We start from the raw sequence: 24,057 nt of genomic DNA, 5'->3' as shown, positions 1-24,057 counted from the left end.
AATGTCAACACAGTATTAACACAATATCAACACAACATCAATCATTGACTACCGTTGAAATTCTATTGACATTTTCCTGTTGATGCTTTTTTGTGATATGTTGACATTTTTCAATGGTCCAGAGCATAGTTTTGAGTTTGCACAATATTTAGAGTTTTCATTTGATCACATCCCTATTAAAGTAAAAAGTAAGTAATTAAGAAGACACTTACGACACCGACCTTGAAGATTTTGTACAGATTTTAAATTGTTTTAGTATTTCATCTGGTTCCATTAAAGATGACCTACTATCTTTTTTGATTTGTCCCAAGCAAGATGTCCTATTACTAAAAATAAAAACATTTATCTCTACTTTATTTGATCCCTATTACTTTATTTTCTCAACTCAACACACAAAATTAATCTACATAAAATCTTGCCCGTAGAAGATTTTATCTTCCTTGGGACCGAAAGAGTATGTTATAAGTAGTTATCCTACTAGGATCTTTGATTTTTTGTTACAACAATTTAACGATTAACTTACTGATTTTTCATTACAACAAGCCGTTTCTTTAAACATGAAAATTAAGAACTAAAATATTTAGTGACTTCGGTAAATTGAGAATAAAGTAGAAATACAAAATAAATAACTAAAGAAATAAAAAAATAGGAGAGAATAAATAATTAGAGATATTAAATGGGTTGAATTTTGGAATAAAAGTAAATAACTCTTGTAATAAGACAACCAAAGAATGAATATGACTAAATTATAATGAGGCGATTCAAAAATAAATACGACTCAACTGTAACGAAACAGAGAAAATAATACTTCATCAGTTTCCTAAAAATATAATTTTATTCTTTTTTAGTCCGTTTCCTAAAAATAGAAACTCTTCATTTCAGAAAATGGACCTCACAGTCCACTAACATTAATTATACTACTTTTTCTCTTTCTCTCTTTTATTTTACCCATTTTAATTTTCTCTCTTCTTGTTTCCAAAGTTTTTATATTTTAGGAAATGGAGGGAGAAGTACTGAAATGGATAATATGACAAACAACAAAATAGATGCAGTTGTGAGCTGTTAAATCAATTAATCTTTTAATGCAGTGGATGCAAAAGACCGTTATCATAATTAAGTTGCCTAGCTTGACCCTTCTTGTTTAAGGATAATCTGCCCTGCAAAAGCTGTATTCTAATTGCTCTACACTTATGTAAAAGTTAAATCTATCTTGGCCTCTAATACAGTGCAGGCTTCAGATATTCTTTAGCTTTTGCATTCACACTTTCAATTGGCTGGAAAGGACAAATAAACACTACACACACATACATATATTATTGATCATATACATTCACATCAAAATCAGTTTTTATCAATCAGTACTAACTTACTAACCATGTTTTTTTTATAGAAATTTATAGATTTTCATTATAATAATCTCAATGCAAAATTCAATTGTCTTGTCTATACTGGTTTATTTATTAACACATTGAATTTCTTTTTGTTTGCTTCTCTTTAGGTGAAAACAAAAAAGTAGGAAAATGAAGGAGGGTGAAGAGAGAAGGGTTGGGGCCAGTCCTTGGCTGCTTATTTTCCATTGTTTGGTTGATAACATATGACAAATCTGACTATCTTTTGCACTTTGTCTGCTTTCACGTTGCCAAGGAAGAGTAAATCTTAAATGTCCCTTATCTATAACATACGTGTATAGTCCCCACTTCCTTCTTTACTTATTGCAACTCTACTCCTCCGAACCAAAACCAACTGCGCTGCCCCTGCTGACTCATCATCTACTTCTTCTTTACTTCTTTTCATACAAATCAAGGTTAATTTTAACTGAATCAAATTGAAATTTCGGTTGAGTTTTAATCTTGATCTTGTTTTAACTTGATGACATTTGATACGTGAATTAAATTAAAACGTGTATTATTATAGCTTCGTTGGAACATATTAAATGGGCAAAATTATCTAAAATTGAGCATGCTTGTCAAAAACGTAATATGTTTTAAAAAACATTGAATTTACTTTTATCATAACGTTGAGTGTATCATTATATTGCAAGCATATTAGGCTCCATGATAAATAAAGGTGGTTGGCATATCTCACCGTACACCAAAACTCATTTTTGGTATAGATAATTTCTCTAACCATATACTAAACTCAAACCCATTTTTGGATTTTTCAAAATGGAATAACATCAAATATGGTGTTTACTCCAAAATTTTGTTAGAGAAATACTAAAAAATGGTGTAAATTTAAAGATGGTGTAAATAGTTGGAGTAAAACTACTTTTTAATATGACATATACTCAAAAATAGGTTTGAATTTAGCGTAGATGGTTGGAGATGACCTTAAAATTTTAAAATACACTTCACCGCAGCACTAGATCACAACTACTCCCTCCGTAGCAATCAATATCTCCATCTTTCATTTTTAATTTATATATACTAAAATATTCATTTACTATACTTGAAAATAAATTCACCTTCCATTTTCTTTATTAAAATATTTAACTACTTTTTGGTTTCTATTTACTTTATCTAACAACTTTTTCTAAAATTTCATGCCACTGAGAAAATACTGAGTGGAACTGGACTATATATTTATATCCATTCCTCCATAACAGAAATGCATTTACCATAGATTTTGTCAATCTAAAGGCTGGAAATGCATCTACTTTATAGATGAATAGAGGTTTTAGGTCCAAATCTCATATTCAGAATTTTGTTATTTCTTTCGTCCTTCGTTGTGTGTTTCATTTTTTGATTTTGGCACGTCGCATATTAATTGTCTCATTTTTGATAGAGGACGCACATTCCACTATTTCATTTCCACTCACACTTTATTATAAAACTAATATATAAAAGTAGGATTCACATTTCTTTAATTTTTTCGACCCACTTTCTATTACTCTCTCTGTCCCATTTAAGATGACCCCTTTTGTTTTTCGCATGTATTTTGGAAAAATCATAATAAATAGTTAATGTGGGGGAAAAGTAAAGTAAGAGAGGAAATAATGTATACGTGATGTACTTTTTATTAGCACTAAAAATACCTGCAAGTATATATGGTAGATCTAGTATAGCTAAAGGTCTCAGTACCGCGATATCGAACACGGGGAATATAATTGCAACTGGCTATTATTTACTAAGCGTCAAATACTATCTAGAGAAACAAGAGAAATTTGGATTTTTGAAAATAAAAGCAAGTAAACAACTAATTGCAATTAAATCACAAAGATAAAGTATGAGAGATAAGAGAATTCTAGGGATGTGCGTTCACAATTATGGTTATACAAATTCCAACTACAATACCATAGCACAGTTTATACTTTGAAAGGACGAGTCACCTAGCTTATGCTCATGCGATGCAAACGTTGATTACTAACATTAAGGTTGTCAATCCTAACACGTAACTCCATAAAGCTCCTAAGACCCTTAAAAAGTTCTCACTCTCAATTAACAGTGCCGTTTTAAAGGAAGCTAATTGTAATGTCTACTAAGTAGACCTAACTCGCTAGAACTCTCTCACAGTTACGAAGCAAGTTATATTAGATCAGCACAAAATGTGTCACTCAAATGTGTAGCGTCAAGATTAACTTAGGGAAGAAACAAAGTAAAAACAAAACGGATATTAAATAGAAAAATGAACTGTATAAACCAATAAAAGTTACTAACACATCCAAAGAATCCTATGAATTTAGTTAGATAGAATTGAATAAGCTAAAAACATAGATTGAATTGAAGACAAAATAAACATAAGTGCTAAAACAAATAAAACCCAAAGATTGAATCCTTGTATCTCTTTGATGATCTCTTGCTTCTTTCTCCAACCCATTGCACATTGAAGAACTCTCAAATTTATGCTATGGAAGTAATTGGCAAAAAGAAGATGAAAGATTAGGGTTAGAGGAGGAGCTATGAAAGCTCCCCTTTTTGGGGCTATGGAAGGGTGAATTCTATGAATTAGGTAATGGGGTAAATATAGGCTTGAGAAGGAATTAAATTTTCGTTCCCTATAGTAGAAGGAAAAGATTTGGCTTCACAAGGTAATATCTTCTTTCATTCTTTAAATTTCTGCCACCACTCTGCACTTGACAGTTTTGCGCGATTTTGGTAGAACGACCATAACTTTCTCCACAGAACTCCGATTGAGATGATCTTGCGCGAAACTCTTTCGAAGACGAAGAGAATGACATATAGAACACTCTGATCGGACCTCAAGATCGCCGGCAAATTGAGTTTGAACACAGCTATCTTGGGCTGCATTTTTGTGGCGGGCCGCACCTTGGTCGGAGGTCGCCGCACGTTAATCAGAAGCTTCTGACTCTTTTGTGGTGGTCTCCACGCACTCCCCGGCAGTCTGTGAGCTCCGGTGGTCGCCGGAAGTGTTGCGGCGGGTCGCCGGACGCCACCTGAAGCTCCAAATTTCGAGATTTCGCGTTTTGACTCCCTTTTCGGTTCAAATATGCACATTTCTCACAAAACACGTAAAAATAACAAAATAGATAAAATATGCAAATAAAGGACATGTAATGCAACTTTGACATTAAAAACGGACCAAATAATAACCTTAAAACAGTGCAAAATCCGAGCGTATCAAGAAGAGACATTCTGCTACATTATTCTCTCTCTTATTTTACTTTCCATCTACTATAATTACTCCCTTAGTCCCATAATAATTGTCACTCTTATTATGGCACGAGTTTTAAGAAATGTAAAGAAAAGTTGGTTGGAAAAGTTAGTGGAATATGAGAACAACTTTTTTATATTAGTTTTATAATAAAAAGTGAGTGAAGTGAGTTAGTGGAATGTGAGACCTACTTAACATTTATGGTAAAAATTAAATATGACAATTATTGTCGGACGGAACGAAATGGAAAAGAGTGTCAATTATTGTGGGACGGAGGGAGTATTTATAATGATTTTTTCAAAACACATGCGGAAAACGAAAGAGATCATTTTAACTGGGATGAAGGAAGTACATTTCTTTAAACATGTCTGGTCAAAGTGAGACATGTATTAAGGGAGGGAAAGAGTATTGTTTTCTAGTGCAGTTAAATTGGTGGAGAATAATTGATTTTATACTTTCATAGTTTTAGTAAAATGTTCTTACATTTGGACAAATATTAGATATGCTTTTATTTTAAATTGGACAATAGGATATACTCTCTCCGTATTAAAAAAATAGAAACATCTGAAATGACACAGGTTTTAATGCACAATTGATAAAATAAGTGAGAAGAATTGGTAAAGTAAGAAAGATGAAAAAAAAAATAAGTAAAATAAGAGCGAGAAAGAGAAAAAATAGTCAAGGTAGAATTAGTGGATTGTGAGGTCCATGTACTAAAATAGAAAGATTCTAAAGTTTCTATTTTTAAGGAACGACCTAAAATGACTATAGTTGCTATTTTTAAAAAATGGAAGGAGTATTTTTAATATTAACTAACTTAATATGCATACATATAATTACTAGCCTAATAAAGTTACTAAATTTACCATTAGTTAACTATAAGTAATGAAATTTCAGAACTCATTGCCACTGCTTTGAACCTAAAAATTGCATTCATCCAAAAAAAAATGCATCCTCTTAGAATTTATTATACTCCCTTAGTTCTAAAAAATTAGACAATATTTAAAATATCATGAATTATAATGCATAATTGGTAAAATAAGAGAAATATAGAAAGAAAAAGTGATTGAAGTATCGTTAGTGAAATATGAGACCGATCTCATTAGTAAGAAAAAATTTCCTTAAATATAATTAGTCTATTTTTAAGAAACATCCCAAAATGGTAACGTATTCTATGTTTAGAGGACAATTGAAGTAAACAGCATATTGATCATTGCATTATATAATTTTTTTTTTGTTTTGTGAATACACATTTAAAATAGTCGTTTTGTCCTATTAAAATGAAACATTTCTGAAATTAAAAATAATATTATTTCTTCTTTTTCATCTCTCTTATTTTATTATCTTTTTCATTAATTTAAGAAACAAACTACATAAACTCTCGTGCTTGAAAGTAACTACTGTTTTATTTTTTATAAGACGGGGAAGTATGATCGCTACTCCAATAAAATACTCCCTCTGTCCTACTAGAAATGAAACGTTTTCCTTTTTGGGTTGTCCCATTAAAAATGAAACGTTTCTTAAAATAGAAATAACTTTATCTCTACTTTTCCTCTCTCTTACTTCACTCTCTCTTCTTTAACTCACAAAACAACACTACATAAAATCCTGTGCCTAAAAACAAATGTTTCATATTTATTGGGACGGAGGGGAGGGAGTATAGAATTGGTGACACATTTTCAAATAGGATCCCAGTATAGCTGAGCAACTTCGTAGTGATGCTCTACAAGTAATATAAATAATAAAATGTTTAATTAATTAAATACCCACATTATAAAATTTGAAGGACATCAATTGAATTTATTTAAATTTAAAGGGAGAAGGATTAGCAAAAGTGACAACACAAAAGATGGATTGACCAAGACCAAGTACATGATTGATGTCATGAGATGATAGAGAAATGGAAGCATCATTAAATTAGAGAGCATGGAATAATTGCAGCAAGGACAATTTTTCTTATAGTATACAGTTGGAAACATTGAATCACACTTTTCAACAGACGACAGAACCCTTCAGAGGAAGCCAATACAACAGTGCCCACTGCTACACTACAGTGTTTCTTCTCAACCCACGTACAACACCCACATTGCTATTCTGTTATTCCCTACTTGATGCATTTCCCTATACTACGAAAACCCAAACTTTACAAAAACTATTCAAATATCCTTACTAATTTTAACATCTCTCTATGTTTTTTTTAATTGAGACAATTCTTTTATGCACATTTGTTAAGAATAGTGTGTTAATTAGATGGTGAATAAAATAAGAGAAAATAAAGTAAAAGAGAATAAAGTAAGAGATGTGAAGAAAGAATAAAGTAAGATAAATTGTTACTTATTTCTAAAAATAAAAATGATTCAGTTATCTTAGAACTTTTCAAAATAGAAAAACGACTCAGTTAATAAGGAACAAATGAGTATTTGCATAATATTGCTACTATCATTGATTTTCTACTTGAAACACTATTCTTAGTCTTCTAACTCACTCTCTCGTGACGGACAAAGAGAGGGGCGCCAACTATAGCAATGTTAAACACATGCAAAATGATATTTCAACAAGGTATCACACCATACCAAAAAATCCTCGTATTTTCAGTATCTTTTCGGTACAACAGGCCCGGTATATCAATTTTTTCGATATACTTCACCACCCCTAGCTTTAGATGTAAAGTGTGTATTCTCTTGCCTTTGCTTAAGCTTGGGTTTCCTGACAATAAATAGCTTTAGCAATTGCCATTGGGCCTGAGACTGAGTGCCATTGCTCCCCTGGTCCTAGTGGTAACACACATTAATATATATGCTTAAGCATGTCACATGCATTTGACCACATTTTAAATGGACGTCTAGACATTAATTGCTAATATAGAAAATATAGAAAGATATAAAAAAAAAAGTAGTACAAAATAAAAGGAAAGCTCTTAATCTTTAAAAGGGAAGCCTTCTCCCCAACCACAAACCTCCAACTATAACTATCACTATTCACTACCAAACAAATCTATTCTCTTCTATTCTACTATAGTTGGAGGCAAAAAATGGATCCTGATGCCTTCTCCGCGAGCTTGTTCAAATGGGACCCTCGGGCCGGCCTCGCACCCCCGAACCGGCTCCTGGAGGCGGTGGTCCCCCCTCCGATGCGGCCGCGGGAGCTGGGCGGGCTGGAGGAGCTTTTCCAAGCTTACGGGATAAGGTATTTCACGGCGGCTAAGATAGCCGAGCTGGGTTTCACGGTGAACACGCTTGTGGACATGAGGGATGAGGAGCTTGATGAGATGATGAACAGCCTCTGCCAGATTTTCCGGTGGGACTTGCTCGTCGGGGAGAGGTACGGCATCCGCGCCGCTGTCAGGGCCGAGCGCCGCCGCCTCGAAGAGGAGGACGCGCGCCGCCGCCACCTCCTCTCGGGCGACGCGTCGCACGCTCTCGACGCACTTTCGCAAGAAGGTTAGTTTCTACTAACTCTTTTTTATCGAGCGGGCGCAGAAAAAAATATCGGTTACTCTTATTAATTTTAGGCATTGATTTTGAAAAATTCTTAGTAATTTCCAAGAAATTGATTTTATGTTGCATGAGCATGAAATAAGAATAAGATAATGTGCTTGTGTGTTGCTGGTGGGAGAGTAAGAATAAGTGTTGCTGGTGGGAGAGTTCGAGTCTTTAAATTTAAATTTATTTATCTATAAAAAAATAATAATTTTACTTTCCACAGATATAAAAACATCTTTCTTTTTCGTCAATTTCATAAAATTATCTCATTTTTATTTATGAAATTTTTTCTCAAAATCATTACTCATATGTACCATTAGGGTTTACCATTAAACACTAATAATAATTTCTATTTAACTTTACCAATTATGCATAATTCCTGTGCGTGCTGTCTCAAATGTCCTTATATTTTAGTTTATATAGATGAATTAATTATGGAAGAAATAATTGTGTGTAGGGTTGTCGGAGGAGCCGGTGCAGCAGGAGAAGGAGGCGGCGGGGAGTGGCGGGGGAGGTGTGTGGGAGATGGTGGTGGCGAACGGGAGGAAGCAGAGGCGGAGGAAGAGTTGCAAGGGGAGGTCGAGGATGGCGTCGATGGAGGAGGATGAGGAGGAGGACGAGGACGAGGAGGAGACGGAGGAGGGCGGGGGGAATGAGAGGCAGAGGGAGCACCCGTTTATCGTGACGGAGCCGGGCGAGGTGGCGCGTGGGAAGAAGAACGGCCTCGATTATCTATTCCATTTGTATGAGCAATGCCGCGATTTCTTGATCCAAGTCCAAAACATAGCCAAGGAGAGAGGAGAAAAATGTCCCACCAAGGTAACTATTACCAACTTCCTTTTAATTCAAATTCAAATGCTATCCTTCATTGCATATATCTAACTATTTATCACAAACTATATTCTATTTCAAGACATGTGAGTTAATAGACTGTTATCACTGTCGTTTCTTTTATTGACTATACATACGGCTTTATTCACCTTTCTACCAAGGCTAGTTTCAAATAGTATATCTATAAGGTACTAAGGCTAGGGGGAGTATCAAATAGTTTTGGTTTTCAAATTGACGAAGACGAGCAAGTTTGGTAAGATTTTGGTCAATCCCGCAATTTTAATAAAAAGTTAATTATATATTCTCTCCGTCTCAACTAAGTGAGTAAAAATTTTTAGGTAAGCAGAATAAGGAATTGTGTTGAAAAAAAGAGGAATAAAAAAAGTAAAAGTAGGTGATGTAATCAAGTTGGTTGAATGCTTTATTTTTTGTCAAAAAATGGAAATGACTCTAGCTAGTTGGGACGAATGGAGTAATAATTTTAACATTTTCACTTGTTTAATATAATTGATTTGATTTGTTGGGGAATTATGTACGATTGAAATCTATGATTTTCTTATAAATTTATATATCAAGCCACTGATTAAATTAAAGTTTTTTGGCTTCAAAATAATCTAAGTACATAATTTCCCTCCAATCTAAATTAATGGGACACGTGAGAAATAGTAGTATGAAATTTCATGCTTATGCAATTTTGCACTATATAATAAACGAAATAGTATGAAAGAATATTAGGATGGTGGAAAATGTATAATATATTGGGAATAAAAAGGAATATGGAGTGAGAAGGAAAGAAGAGAAATAAATTTTGGAAGTATTGAGAGAGTTGGGCTGCAGAAGCAGGTGTCGAGATGAGAACTCGACAGCTTGCGTACGGAACTGCTGCTGGGCCTCTCTGCATCAAAAATAAAAGAGGGGCCCAAACAATAATCAATGCACATCATTCCACATAAAACAAATAAGTGACACCTGTTTTTCTTGGTCCAAACAAAATCATAATCTTTCATTGCTTCAAAACTCTCCCTCTCACTTGTGATCTTTTTTCTCTGTTTAGTTGTCAAATCCAGGGAGGCTGGAATCTTTTTGTTTGTTTGTTGCTCCTCAGCTGACTATGATTTCACTGACGTAGGACAAAATTAATATACCTGCTGTCATTTTAGTACGAGAAAAAAACATGTCATGCTTGGTGCACTATATCTACGAGACTATGTCTATATGTACAAACAAATGCATGCACGTTTCTAGGGGTATACTGTCGAAATTGAAAACATACAAAGTATAATTTTATCAATTTGTGGTTTTAAATATTAATTATGATAAACTACTTAAGTTTTAATGTTAAAAGATCTGTACTAACTATCTCTCATGCTCAATATCCATATTTTCTTTTAGGTTTGTTTAACCCAAGATGTTCACTTTCGTATTTGGAAATAAATTAATCTTTTTTATCTCTTTATTAAATTATTATATCACCTTTTTCACTCTACTTTATCATATTCAACAACTCCATCTAAAATCTTACGCTATTCAAAAATTTGGACATCTTGAATGAGACAGGGACATAGATAGTATGTAGCATTATAAAAAAAAAATAGAACATATTAATGATGATATAAGATACTAGAGCATGTGGCTACAAGAAGCAAACTATCTCATGTAATTGTAAGTCCTAATTTTGGTGTTGTTTAAATTGAGCTATTTGATATTCTCTCTGTCTTGGATAAGATGACACATTTCTTAGTCGGCACAAGATTTTAGGAATTGTTGATTAATATAGTTAATGTGACCTACATAGGTGACGAACCAAGTGTTCCGGTACGCGAAGAAGGCGGGAGCCAACTACATCAACAAGCCGAAGATGCGGCACTACGTCCACTGCTATGCGCTGCACTGCCTCGATGAGGAGACGTCGAACGCGCTACGACGCGCGTTCAAGGAGCGCGGGGAGAACGTGGGCGCGTGGAGGCAAGCGTGTTACAAGCCGTTGGTTACGGTTGCATCTAGGCAGGGATGGGACATTGACGCGATCTTCAACGCCCATCCCCGCCTCTCCATTTGGTACGTCCCCACCAAGCTCCGCCAGCTCTGCCACGCCGAGCGGAGCAGCACCGCCGCATCCAGCTCAATCACCGCCGCCGCCGCCGGGGTCGATCACCTCCCTTTTTAGTCTTGTCCAATTTGTGCTTGAACTAACTTGACCTATGCTTTTGATTATGTTAGTTTTTATTAGTAATGTCTTGGTTACATTATTCTGTCTAATGGGATTTTCTTGCATCATGCTGCCATTTTCAAAGAGAGCTGATGGTTAAATAGTGGAATTAACTAAAATTAATCAGATCGAAATTAATTAGCCTCAAATTTACATTGTAAAGAATTGAAATTCTGTGGACTATAGTGATTGTTAGTTGGTTACAATTTCAACTAATAGTGCCTAATTAACTGTAACAAGACTAACAAAGTGAACTTCTTCAAGGAAACAATTGATATCATAAATGTTGAATCTTTATGTACATTGGCCAACAACAAAATTGTTATGGATTTCTCCTTTCTAAAGTAAATACATATGAATCAAATTATGTGGACTATAAATTGAACATATGCAGTTAAGGAAAATAAACTCTATGATCATCTACTACAAATCTAATTAACTAAAAACCCTTCTAGCTAGAGGTGCATTTTGTTGAGATAGAAATTGTGCATCACCACTCTCTGTCTCAGATCCATGGCTCCATTCCTCTGTTGATGAGTCAGTAGTATACTCATATTCAACATTTCACTTCTAATTTTATTGAAATAATATTGTAGTTTGCAACAACAAAAAAAGACATGGATTTGTGCATGGGTGGATAATTCATAAAGTTTGAAGCGTCACGATTTAATATTCCAATATGAAAGTAATGGGACAAACCGAAATTGGACCAAACTTAGTGATCTAATTCACAACCGTCCCTTTAAAATTTTAGGTAAAATTAATTAGTAAATAATGTAATTGCATTTTAATATAAAATTATTTTTTTGTTAAGTAAAATTAACTGAAATTTGCATGGGACTACAAAAATGATAATACTATCAATCTAAGATCACCAAATTTTTTGGTGTGTCATTATCTGAAAAATATCACTTAGATTTACTATAGGAGCCTATAGAACTAGAATTCCATCGACACCAATACATAATAGTTTTGAATATGTTTCTTTATTTAGTTATAATTGTTTGGGAGCATGGAGAAAGTAAATAGAAGAGCAGAGACAGAAACAAGACTAATGCACAAAAAATATCCAAAAATAAAAGGTAATAAATTTAATTAAGTATCACAAAAAATTGGAGTCGAAAAATAAAATGAATGATAAAAAAGCAAGAAATAGAAAAAGAAAGTGATAAATGATCAAAAGCAGGTGAGTTATTAAAAAAGAGCGGTATCAACCATGCGGCCATGTGCTTGTAGCTTTGTTGAGTCATGTGGATGCCGTCCCAACTTATATGTCGATCAACATCTTCACATAGCTCCTCCACACATTCTTCCCAAATCGAAGTTGTATTTTCCTCCTATTCCGCAGCAAGCCCTCTCTACCTCATATCCACTATCTATTCCTGTTTGGAGGAGATCTAGGTAAGCATTGTAATAGTCTTCGTAGACTATGATAGTATTGGGATTCTCTAGTTTGAGTTTGAGGATGACTTCTTGCAGAAGCTCGTTGTGGTACTTCGCATATTCATTCAACTCCGTCACGCAACTTTGGTTGTTAAGATGTGCGCCTTGGAATGCTGTTTTGTATATCGGAAGGCTACCTATCGGAAAGTTTCCGGGAACAACCAATCTTCTTGCGCCCATCTTTATGGCTCTCTGCAACATTAATCATATTCATAACTTTCAATACAATAACTAAATAGCAAATTAAAGCATAACTTTTCTACTATAATTGATTAAATTATAGATTAAATTTGTTTGTATTTTTTACAATATATCTTCAAATCATCACATTATTTTTGATCGTCATATAGAACAATGCAATATTTTGGATAAGAAATATTAATCTGGAATTATAAAAGGTAGAAAAGTGATGATTTAATTTGATATTTTTGTAAAATTACAAGTTTCTTTAATTGATTCATGGCAATATATCAACTCACCTTAGTTCCATTAATCACGGCTTTGTTAGGAAATATGTAGGATACTTTAGGATTAGGAAATCCTTATAGAATGACTTGGATAACTTAGAATCGTGTGTACATTTTCAGATCAAGTATTTTGAGTGTATCAAAATCAATGATCGGATAAGACTAAATTCCTTGGATTGTGTTACTCATTTCTGTCATGTATTTAACCAAAACAACAACCAAACCGTTGCCACTAAACTGCCAAAGCAGTTAATTAACCAAAACTGATCCAAAACAGTTAATAACTGTTTTAAACTGCTAAAACAGTTACCACCAAAACAAAATAGGATAGGAAAAGCTTCAATTGAAACAACCGAATTAATTCCTCAAAATTAAAGTGCTAATACACTAAAATTCCAACATTCCTCCCCTATTTTAGTGTATATATAAACATGATCAAATTAACAAAACAGAAAACAAAATTATGCATAAATGAAAATATCACAAGGATTGAATTTCCATTTTAGTATATTAATGTACAAATATTCGAATTATAAGAGTGGTCTAAGACTTGAACTCTTACAATTTCTTTGCATATCAGTCTTAAGATACACATAATTTTCAACTAATCAATCCAAACCTGACACCTTAATAACAAGTCTAGTGTCCATATCCTTCAATAAACATTTATAAAACTAAGTCCAGAGCTTTATTGGAACAACTTAGATTCCATGTTTATATAGGTAGCTTTTCATCTTGTTCTGTCAAAACAATTTGCCAAAAAAACTATTAAGAAGCAAAACTTCAACCTCTTTAAACTGACAGAATAATACACATACCTCAGATGGTTTGAACATGTGTCAATCTCACATGTTTAGGCTTTCCACATTGAATTCCACATCTAACATCAAATTAGAAGGAAATTGGGTATCCCAAACAGATAAGATTAGATGGACTTGAGCCCCACCCCTTTAGCAGATTTGATAACTAAATCTTTTGCCAAGCCTTTGGTTAGATGGTCTGCCAGATTTTGTTGTGTCCCGACAAATTCAATTGAAATGACCCCATGAGTGATCAGCTCCCTAACCATGCTATGTCTGACACCTAAATGTCTAGACTTCCCATTGTAAACTTGGCTATACACTTTAGCCAAAGTTGCAGCACTGTCACATCTCATTGAGATAGGTGATATAGGCTTAGGCCACAAAGGAATTTCATATATCAAATTCCTCAGCCATTCTGCCTCCTTTCCAGCTGCAGCAAGTGCCACAAATTCTGATTCCATTGTAGAATTTGTGATACAAGTTTGCTTCTTTGAAGCCCAAGAAATGGCTCCACCTCCCAGCAAGTAAATCCAACCACTAGTAGAGGAATGATCCTCTAGATTGGTTATCCAACTTGCATCCGAATATCCTTCCAAAATTGAGGGAAAATCAGAATAACACAAACCATAGTTTATGGTTCCTTTGAGGTACTTGAGTAGCCTCCTCACTGCCTGCCAGTGATGTATGCTAGGATTATGAGTAAACCTACTTAACCTTCCAACAGCAAAAGCTATATCAGGCCTAGTGCTGATCATTGCATACATCAGGCATCCAATTGCTTTAGAATATTCCAATTGGGAAACTGTTTTCCCTTTATTAGGCAAGAGTTTTACATTAGGATCTATAGGTGTTCTAACAGAAGTACAATTTCCATAATTGAACTTCTTCAACACTTTCTCAATGTAATGAGATTGTGTAATAGAAATTCTGTTAGGTGCTTCTCTTATTATCCTAATTCCCAATATGACTTCAGCCTCACCTAAGTCTTTCATAGAAAACTTAGATGATAAGAACTCCTTTGTTTTATCTATTTGGTCTTGGCTAGTATCAAATATAAGCATATCATCCACATAAAGACAAATAATGACTCCTTTACCTGATTTGTCAAACTTTGAATAAACACACTTATCAGCCTGATTTAGAAGAAAACCATTTGATAAAATAATGTCATCAAACTTTTGATGCCATTGCTTGGGTGCTTGTTTCAAGCCATATAATGACTTGATCAACTTGCACACCTTGTGTTCATTTCCTGGTAAGGTGTATCCTTCAGGCTGTTTCATATAAATTTCCTCATTCAAATCACCATTCAAGAAGGCTGTCTTGACATCCATTTGGTGAATGAGGAGTTTATGAATAGAAGCCATAGCCACTAGCAATCTGATAGTGGATATTCTAGCCACAGGTGCATAGGTATCAAAATAGTCTATGCCCTCTTTTTGTCTAAATCCTTGAATGACAAGCCTAGCTTTGAACTTGTCTATGGATCCATCAACTTTCATCTTTCTTTTAAAGATCCATCTACACCCCAATGGTTTGCAGCCAGGGGGTAAATCAGTTAATTCCCAAGTGTTATTTTGGAGTATAGAATCCATTTCATCATCTATAGCCTCTTTCCAAAATGAGACATCCCTAGATGACATGGCTTCTTTGAAAGTCTTAGGATCCTCTTCAATAATAAAACAATATGGGTACTGGGATTGCAACTCATCCCTTGATCCTTCAATGAGATGGATTTGAAATCCTTCATCCAGGTTACTTTGATTCCTTGGCCTAACACTCCTTCTAACCCAATGTTGGGTTAAAGGTTCCTCTGATTGTTGTTCAGAGATTACCAGTCTGTTTTCAGAATTTGAAAACAAATCCTTAGGCCTTGAGATAGATGAGAATCTATTCTCATCAAAGATTGCATCCCTTGACTCTATTACAGAGTTCACAGAAACAGACTTATTAGGTTCTAGAACATAAAACCTATAAGCCTTGGACTGATTTGTATATCCAATAAAAATGCAGTCAATTCCTTTTTCACCCAATGTCCTTCGTTTAGGATCATTGAGTCTTACCACTGCTCTGCAGCCCCACACCTTAAGCTAGTTTAAATTTGGAGGTTTTCCAAACCACAACTCATAGGGTGTTGTTTTACTTTTCTTATTTGGGACTCTATTCAAGAGGTAACAAGCAGTTAACATAGCTTCTCCCCAAAATCCCTCATTTAGTCCAGAATATGAAAGCATAGAGTTAACCATTTCTTTCAAAACTCTATTCTTTCTTTCTGAAATCCCATTCTGCTGTGGGGTATAAGGGGCAGTAGTTTGGTGGATTATTCCCACTGATTTAAAGTAATGAGGATCATAATACTCACCTCCCTTATCTGACCTAAAGACTTTTATACATTTACCCTTTTGTACCTCAACTTCTGTTTTGTACACTTTGAATTTCTCTAAGGCTTCATCCTTAGAATTCAGCAAGTATACATAACAAAATCTAGTTGAGTCATCAATAAAAGTAATGACATACTTTCTATTTCCAATTGATGGGGTTGAATGAAAGTCACAGAGGTCACTGTGATCCAACTCCAGCAGTTTTGATTCTCTCACAACATTACTGAATGGTTGCCTTGTTATCTTTGTTAACATACATGTTTTACATTTATCTTTGCTAACATTAAAGGCATGGATTAGGCTACTTTTAGACATTTCAATAAGTCTTTTATAATGAACATGTCCTAACCTCTCATGCCACAAATTTGTAGTTTATTGTTCATTAGTGGTTATCACAAAAGCAGATTTATCCTCAAATGATGATTCAATGTTTAATCTTAACATTCCATTACATAGATAACCAAAACCAACAAACACACCATGTTTAGATAAAACATATTTATTTGCTTCAATTACTTGTTTGTATCCTAGGTTATTTATTACAGTACCACTCATTAGATTCTTTCTAATGGTGGGAACATACAATACATCTAATAGCAACAATTGTTTTCCAGAAGTAAAAACAAGTCTAACATTTCCTATTCCTTCTACTGATTCACTAGAGCTATTCCCCATCCTGATCACTGATCCATCAGAGATCATCTGCAAAGATGTAAACCATCTTTTATCCTTGCATACATGATTTGTAGCCCAAGAATCCACCCACCAAGTGAGTTCATCATCCTGAACATAGAATGAACTTGGTGTATCAGAAACATAATTCTGAATAGAAATGTTAGAATTAAGTATGTTCATACCTTGAGGTACATTTGGATCCTTAGATCCACCAGGTCCAGAATTTGAGCCACTGGTACTTGTCCCAGTCTTGAATCCTTTCTTTCCAGATCTACAATCTTTCTTGAAGTGGCCTGGTTTCCCACACTTCCAACAGACAAACTTTTGTTTCTTATTATCAAAGGACTCTCCTTGATTCATCTTCCTTTTCCCTTTAAACTTCTTTCCATCTTCTATCATGTTGACAGAAGATAAACCAGCAACATCCTTTTCCTTGTTCTTTTCTATCTCCTGAATCCTTAAGGACTCTTCTATCCGGAGATGAGAACCAAGTTGCACCAAAGAAAGTTCTTCCTTTTGATGCTTTAGAGTGTGTTTGAAGTCTTTCCAAGAGGGGGGCAATTTATCAATGACACTAGAAACTGATATGGATTCATCCATATGCATCTGGTGTTGTTGAAATTGTCCAAGAATCCTTAGCAATTCATTATATTGTTCCATTACTGGTCTAGAGTCTAGCATCTTATAATTATTGAAATTACTAACAAGGAATTTCTTGCTAGAGGCATCTTCTGCCATGTATTTAGACTCTAGAGAATCCCAAAGTTCTTTGGATGATTCAGCATTTTGATAAATATCGAAAAGAGAATCAGTCATACCATTAAGGATGTGCCCTCTGCACACATAGTCATCATTTTCCCATTTCTGCCTTCTTCTTGTCTGTTCCAGAGACTCCTCCTCTGCAGGCTCAGGCATGGTGGTGGTGAGTACATGAACAACCTTCAGGGTGGTAAGCAAAAAGTGCATCTTCTTTCTCCATCTTCGAAAATCCACTCCTTCAAACTTCTCCAATTTTGTGAATTTTGCAGTCATATCTCTTACAGAATTGTGCCCAGTCATTTTCTTAAATACTTGATCTTTGTTAGGAAATATGTAGGATACTTTAGGATTAGGAAATCCTTATAGAATGACTTGGATAACTTAGAATCGTGTGTACACTTTCAGATCAAGTATTTTGAGTGTATCAAAATCAATGATCGGATAAGACTAAATTCCTTGGATTGTGTTACTCATTTCTGTCATGTATTTAACCAAAACAACAACCAAACCGTTGCCACTAAACTGCCAAAGCAGTTAATTAACCAAAACTGATCCAAAACCGTTAATAACTGTTTTAAACTGCTAAAACAGTTACCACCAAAACAAAATAGGATAGGAAAAGCTTCAATTGAAACAACCGAATTAATTCCTCAAAATTAAAGTGCTAATACACTAAAATTCCAACAGGCTTCAGCCACTTGAGGAACCATGCTTTTTAGTTCCTCCATTTGTTTCCTTTGAAAGATGGCGTAGTTGTAATCATTCCCACCGGTTTCTCCCACCATGAACAAAACACTTCGGAGTTTCTTGAAACGAACTATATATACTCACCAATCCAAATACTCCACCATATTAATTATTCTACTACATATAGAGTAGATAGTAAAACAAATGGTATATATGGTTTATCTTGTTGGAACCTTTTAATATGTCCAACATAATAGTCTAAAGATTGTATAATATTTGTGGCTATTTATGGTTGACCCGATCTACTAAGGTTATATAATTTATAGGGTCAAACGATTATCTATAAAAGTATGAGGACTATTGTGCAGATACTACTTTGGATAACTTTAATTTTGTTATGGGTGAAATTAAAGTTATAATAAAGTTAGGGATTTATTCTCTAAATACATGGTTATGGTCCTCAAGTGCAACTCTATAAATAGGTCAATAGATTCTCATTCCTATTGACCAGGCGTAATATCAAGACTCTACAAATTATAGAGAATCTTTGGAGAGCGTTGTCACTTGGAAGACTGATTTCCATACTTCAGAATCATCAACAATATCATGAATTCGAATCCATGTATGCTTCCGCTTTATGTTTATCAATCGTATTCGACAGGTGTGATTTATGTGATGAATTATGTGAATCATTAATTTGATTTCAAAACAATTGGTATCAGAGCCAATATATGTTGGAACGAATTGATAATTCGTTGATTTATAATTCTGTGTTGGATTCGGTGTATGAAAATTATGTGATCAAATTGATGAAGAATTTTCGAACTAAAATCTTGAAGTTTGTTGAATTCATTCAAAAAGTTTTTCAACTCATAGTCGATTATTAGTGCACGCAAATCGAGATGTGATTGGTTTATGGATCGAGATAGGGCTGATAGTTCGGTCATCGGTTAGTCGGTTAACCGATGACCGAACACCTCGGTTCTCGGTTAACCGAGAACCGCTCCATTCGCCCAATTTCGGTTATCGGTCATATTCGGTTCCAATCTGCTCGGTTATCGGTTCTAACCGATAACCGATCGGTTAACCGAATAGTCAATTATAGAACCGATTAAGGAGTATTAAATTATGTTTACTTTTATTTTTATTATTAAAAAAAATATAAACTTAGCAGAGAAAATAAACGGAGCCCTAACTTGTCTTACTGTCTTATAATTTCAAAAGCGGCTTGGCTCTCCTCCTTCAATCTTCGCGGCGACTCCTCTTCCCCACGAGTCCACGACCAGCGGCGCTCCGGCGGTTTCCGTCAAGCCCGGTCAGCGGTCAGTATTAATTTTGGATTTTTAGTTGGTTTTTATCCAATTTTGTGAAGCTTTTGTGAGGAATTTTCAATTTATGTTTTGAATTTGATTCTGGGACAGTGGGATTATCATCAATTCATCTGAAGATTGTAGTATAGATTAATACAGTATAAATTGTAGTATAAAATCTGGACATCATCATCGTCATTATTTGGTTTTTTCAACAATTCTCCATCTGTGATGGATGGTTTCTTCATAAACAATGTTAAATTGTTTGTCTATGGTGGCATAGTTGTAGTAATATTTAATTTGTTAAGTTTCTTTGTAAAATTGTAATTTTATAACACAATTTGTGACAACCATTTTCATATCATCGTTTTAGTGAAACTGTGGTTTCTGAAATTGAGATGCTGTGGTTTCTCTATGGCTTGTGGCATTCCTCTGGTTTAGACTTTTAGTAGTACAGTCTATGCTACCAAAAACCCATGTTCCAGTTAGTTTTAAATTACTTTGTGTGTTTCTTTCATAACAATTGTTTTTGTTCATAGTTGTAGTTGAAGATGTCAAATTCAGAGTCTTGCACCCAAAACATAGGGAGCAATCAGTCACCTAAAGATATGCTTGAAGATATTGAGGTTGAAGAACTAGGGCTCGAGGGAGAGGAAGAGGAAGAGGAAGAGGGGGAGGAAATGGTGCCACCGGCATCAAAAAAGCGTAAACAAGCAGTAAGATCGGCTATATGGAAAAAATTTGATAGAGTTTTTGAAGATTCAATTCAAAAAGGGAAATGCAAACTGTGTGGAACATGTATACTTGCTGATCCGAAGCACAATGGCACATCCGCTATGTGGAAGCATCATGCTTCATGTTTGAAGAAAAATGAAGGGGAAAAGAATCAAACACCACTCAGCCAAGATGAATTGAGGCAAGATATCCAAGAAAAGGGCAGATACGCATTATGCAGGATGATTGTTCTTGATGAACAACCATTCAGATTGGTGGAACGAGAGGGATTTCATTTATTTTGCCGTGATATGGTACCAAACTTTAATATCCCGAGCAGATACACGGTAAGATCGGATTGTGTGAAGATGTTTCTAGAGGAGAGGGAACTGGTGAAAGTGGTTTTCTCCAGACCAGGCATGAGTAGAGTATCAATCACCACCGACTGTTGGACTGGAGTCAATAACACATGTTTTATTTGTGTTACATCACATTTCATCGACAAGGAATGGAGGCTGCAGAAGAAAATAATCAGCTTCTTTGACATTACTAGTCATAAGGGGGATGACATTGCTAAGGTGTTGATAAAGGCCCTTACGAACTGGGGCATTCAGAGGCTATTTTGTTGCACCATGGATAACGCTAAAAACAATGGTGTGGCAATCAAGGAAATGAAGTCCACCTTCAGTGCAAGAGGCATGCTTGTTGCCAATGGGCAATATTTTCATCAGAGGTGTGTTGCACACATACTTAACTTGATTGTCGAAGAAGGCATGAAACAAATAGGCATGGCTGTTGTACGAGTCAGAGAAGCCGTGAAATGGATAAGGGGTTCATCCACAAGGTCTAAGACCTTCAAGGATATTGCCAAGGTATGTAAGGTTGATACCAAAAAATTCTTGTGTCAAGATGTACCTACTAGATGGAACTCGACTTACTTAATGCTCGAGGCGGCATTGCCATATGAGCCGGCTATGAAGCTGTACAGCAACGTCACTCCCCAGTTTGGTAGGGATTTGAGAAACTTGAAGCACAACGACCTCACAGTTGGCGTTCCTGGAGAAGAAGATTGGATTGAAGTGAAGAAGATATGTAGTTTTCTCCGATCGTTTTATGTTATGACTCGTCTGGTCTCTGGCACCACGTATGCCATATCACATTCATTTTTAATGGAGATGTGTGACATATTTCTTATCATAAAAAGTTTGGAGGATGATGAAGATGCTGATATTAGATACATGGCCAAGAAGATGATGGAAAAGCTTGGTAAGTATTGGTTGGAGGAAGATGAGCTTAATCCAAACATGAACAAAATTTTGTACATTGCTGCAATGCTAGATCCTAGACAAAAAATGAAGCATGTGCAGCATTGTTTGAAGACGTTGTATGGTGAGGCACGGGGAAATGAGTTGGCAGAGGAGTTGAGAAAGTCAGTCTTTGACTTATTTGAGTTGTACAAGAAAGAATTCAGTCCAGTGGTTGACCAAAGACAACCACGAACAGCTTCAGCTAGCCAAATGTCGAGTAGATCGACTAATCTGCGATTTCTTGGTAAAAGTTCTTGTAACATTCTCTGTGTTGCTAGTGAGGATGATGATGATGAAGATGGAAGCTCGGAGCTCTCTCGTTACTTCGCAGAGAGGCAATACCCAGCCAATAAAGATGATGATTTTGACATTCTTATGTGGTGGAAGACATACGGTATTTCCTATCCTATTCTATCAGAGATGGCTAGAGATATCCTTGCTATTCCTATATCAAGTGTTGCTTCTGAGTCGGCATTCAGCATGGGGGGGCGTGTGCTATCGATATTTAGAAACTCTTTGGCACCGGAAATGGTAGAAGCTTTGATATGCTCCGAGGATTGGTTGAGGTCCAGTTCTAGTTCTGCCGATCTCATGGAAGAAGAAGGAGAACCAATATCATTTATGCAAAAGCAATACCATGAAGGTGAGTATTCATTGCTATTTACTAATATATTTATTTATTCTTCATTTTGAACTCATTTTCTTTAATTTATTATTTTTTAATAGTGGTGGGGGCATTCCATAAGGATGGCAAAGTGACATGGCCATTGGACGATGCAGAATTGGGAGAATTGGAAAGAACTTGGTCAAGTGATCATGATGAAAGTTAAATTTTATCGTGCATTTGTAAGCTTTGATGGATTAATATTGATAATGATTAATCCCATTCTAACCTCCAAGGATACTATTTAAAATGCAAAGAAGGAACTAAATATCAATATCAATCAATTTAAACATTCGCCGGTTTAAACATTTAAACATTTAAATATCAATCAACATTAAAACATTTAAAATGCAAAGAAGGAAACTATTTCTTACAATATTCAATATCAATCAACATTTAAGAATATTTCAACTTTGATGAATTCATATTGTTTGATATTTAACAATTTAATTGTTTATTCATTCTCCAACTAAATTAACGTCAAGTTCTCCTTCCTATAGTTGCCGTGATCATTGCAAATTTTATGCGAACGCGGCACGAAAATATTAAACATATGAATTCCACAAAATGGGGAATCTCAAATAGGAGAATTCGGAAAAGAAAAACAAATCAAATTGACTTGATCTTTATTATCAACTCATTCCATTAACAAATGATCAATTAATGAAGAATTAAAGTTCAAATTTCTAAATCACCTTTTTTTGAATTTCGGTTCCGGTTCGGTTAACCGGAACCGAACCGACCTAGTTCGGTTAGGAACCGAATCGAACCGAGGCAAATTCGGTTTCGGTTCGGTATCTCAATCTCGGTTCCTTCAGATTCGGTTAACCGGGTATTCGGTTCGGTTCGGAACCGAACCGACCGAATACCCTGCGCTAGATCGAGATTTCACATTTCATTGCAATGTGTTTCGGTCAATCAATTCTTTTATTGATTTTCTGTAATGCGATTAAATCTTGCAATGATTTGCGTGAAATTTGTTATGATTTGATTTTTGAATATCTGTTCTCCAACTTATTCCAGTTCCTTTGGGGGATTTTCAAATCAAATTTTTAGAGATTTTATCGTTCTGTTTACAAATTTTTGATAAAATTTTGTCTTCAAAATCCATTCATCAGTTTTCAAAATTCAATTATTAATGATTTCTGGCTGCCATCCATATTTTCCGACGAACGGAGAGCCGGCAAGTTCCGGCGATGTCGGAGCGGTTGGCGACGGTTGTTGCGGTGAAACAGTGCCTTGTTTTGTGAAACGGCGTGATACTTCCTGAAACGGCTTGCGCCGATATGAAAGTTCAGATATATTTTAATATTTAGGCTCAATATTATGATTTAATAACCGCCAATTATTTCTTTTGAGTAAATATAAAATATGTAAAGTGTTTTGGCCACCTATAATTAATATTTGAAAAGGGCCGTGTTTAAATATTGGGGCCACCATAATTTTTGGGCATAAATTTCCTTTTCTCTATTTATATGTACTCAAAATATTTGCTAAAGAGTCCGGAAGTATTTTTTCAAACAATTAATAGTATTTTTAATTGTTTTGGTTTTTAAGTAATTAATTAAATAATGAATTAAAGCTTTTGTTTTCTACCATTCCAAATAAATCAATTAAAGCATTAACTCACACTTAGCAACAAGCTATAGGGGTAAACGAGGAAGAGACAAGGGAAAGAGGATTCTTTCCGAGTTCGCTAAGGGGAAGAGGATTC

General features: G+C 34.9%; 1 protein-coding gene and 1 pseudogene across 1 annotated transcript; one reads left to right on the top strand and one right to left on the bottom strand.

The window, feature by feature from the left end:
- The first annotated feature begins 7,489 nt into the window (after nucleotides 1-7,489).
- Nucleotides 7,490-11,173, top strand: LOC125203125 (floricaula protein-like). Its single transcript, XM_048101414.1, has 3 exons — nucleotides 7,490-8,051; nucleotides 8,551-8,912; nucleotides 10,720-11,173. Exons 1-3 carry the CDS (start codon nucleotides 7,643-7,645, stop codon nucleotides 11,089-11,091), a joined length of 1,143 nt encoding a protein of 380 aa, XP_047957371.1. The 5' UTR covers nucleotides 7,490-7,642; the 3' UTR covers nucleotides 11,092-11,173.
- Nucleotides 11,174-12,027: 854 nt separating this feature from the next.
- LOC125206115 lies at nucleotides 12,028-18,600 on the bottom strand (annotated as a pseudogene).
- Nucleotides 18,601-24,057: the final 5,457 nt, after the last annotated feature.

The sequence above is a fragment of the Salvia hispanica genome, chromosome 2, assembly GCF_023119035.1.
Source record: "Salvia hispanica cultivar TCC Black 2014 chromosome 2, UniMelb_Shisp_WGS_1.0, whole genome shotgun sequence".
NCBI lineage: Eukaryota > Viridiplantae > Streptophyta > Magnoliopsida > Lamiales > Lamiaceae > Salvia > Salvia hispanica.
Note: the sequence above shows the minus strand (reverse complement) of the source record. Positions and strands in the feature narration are given on the sequence as shown.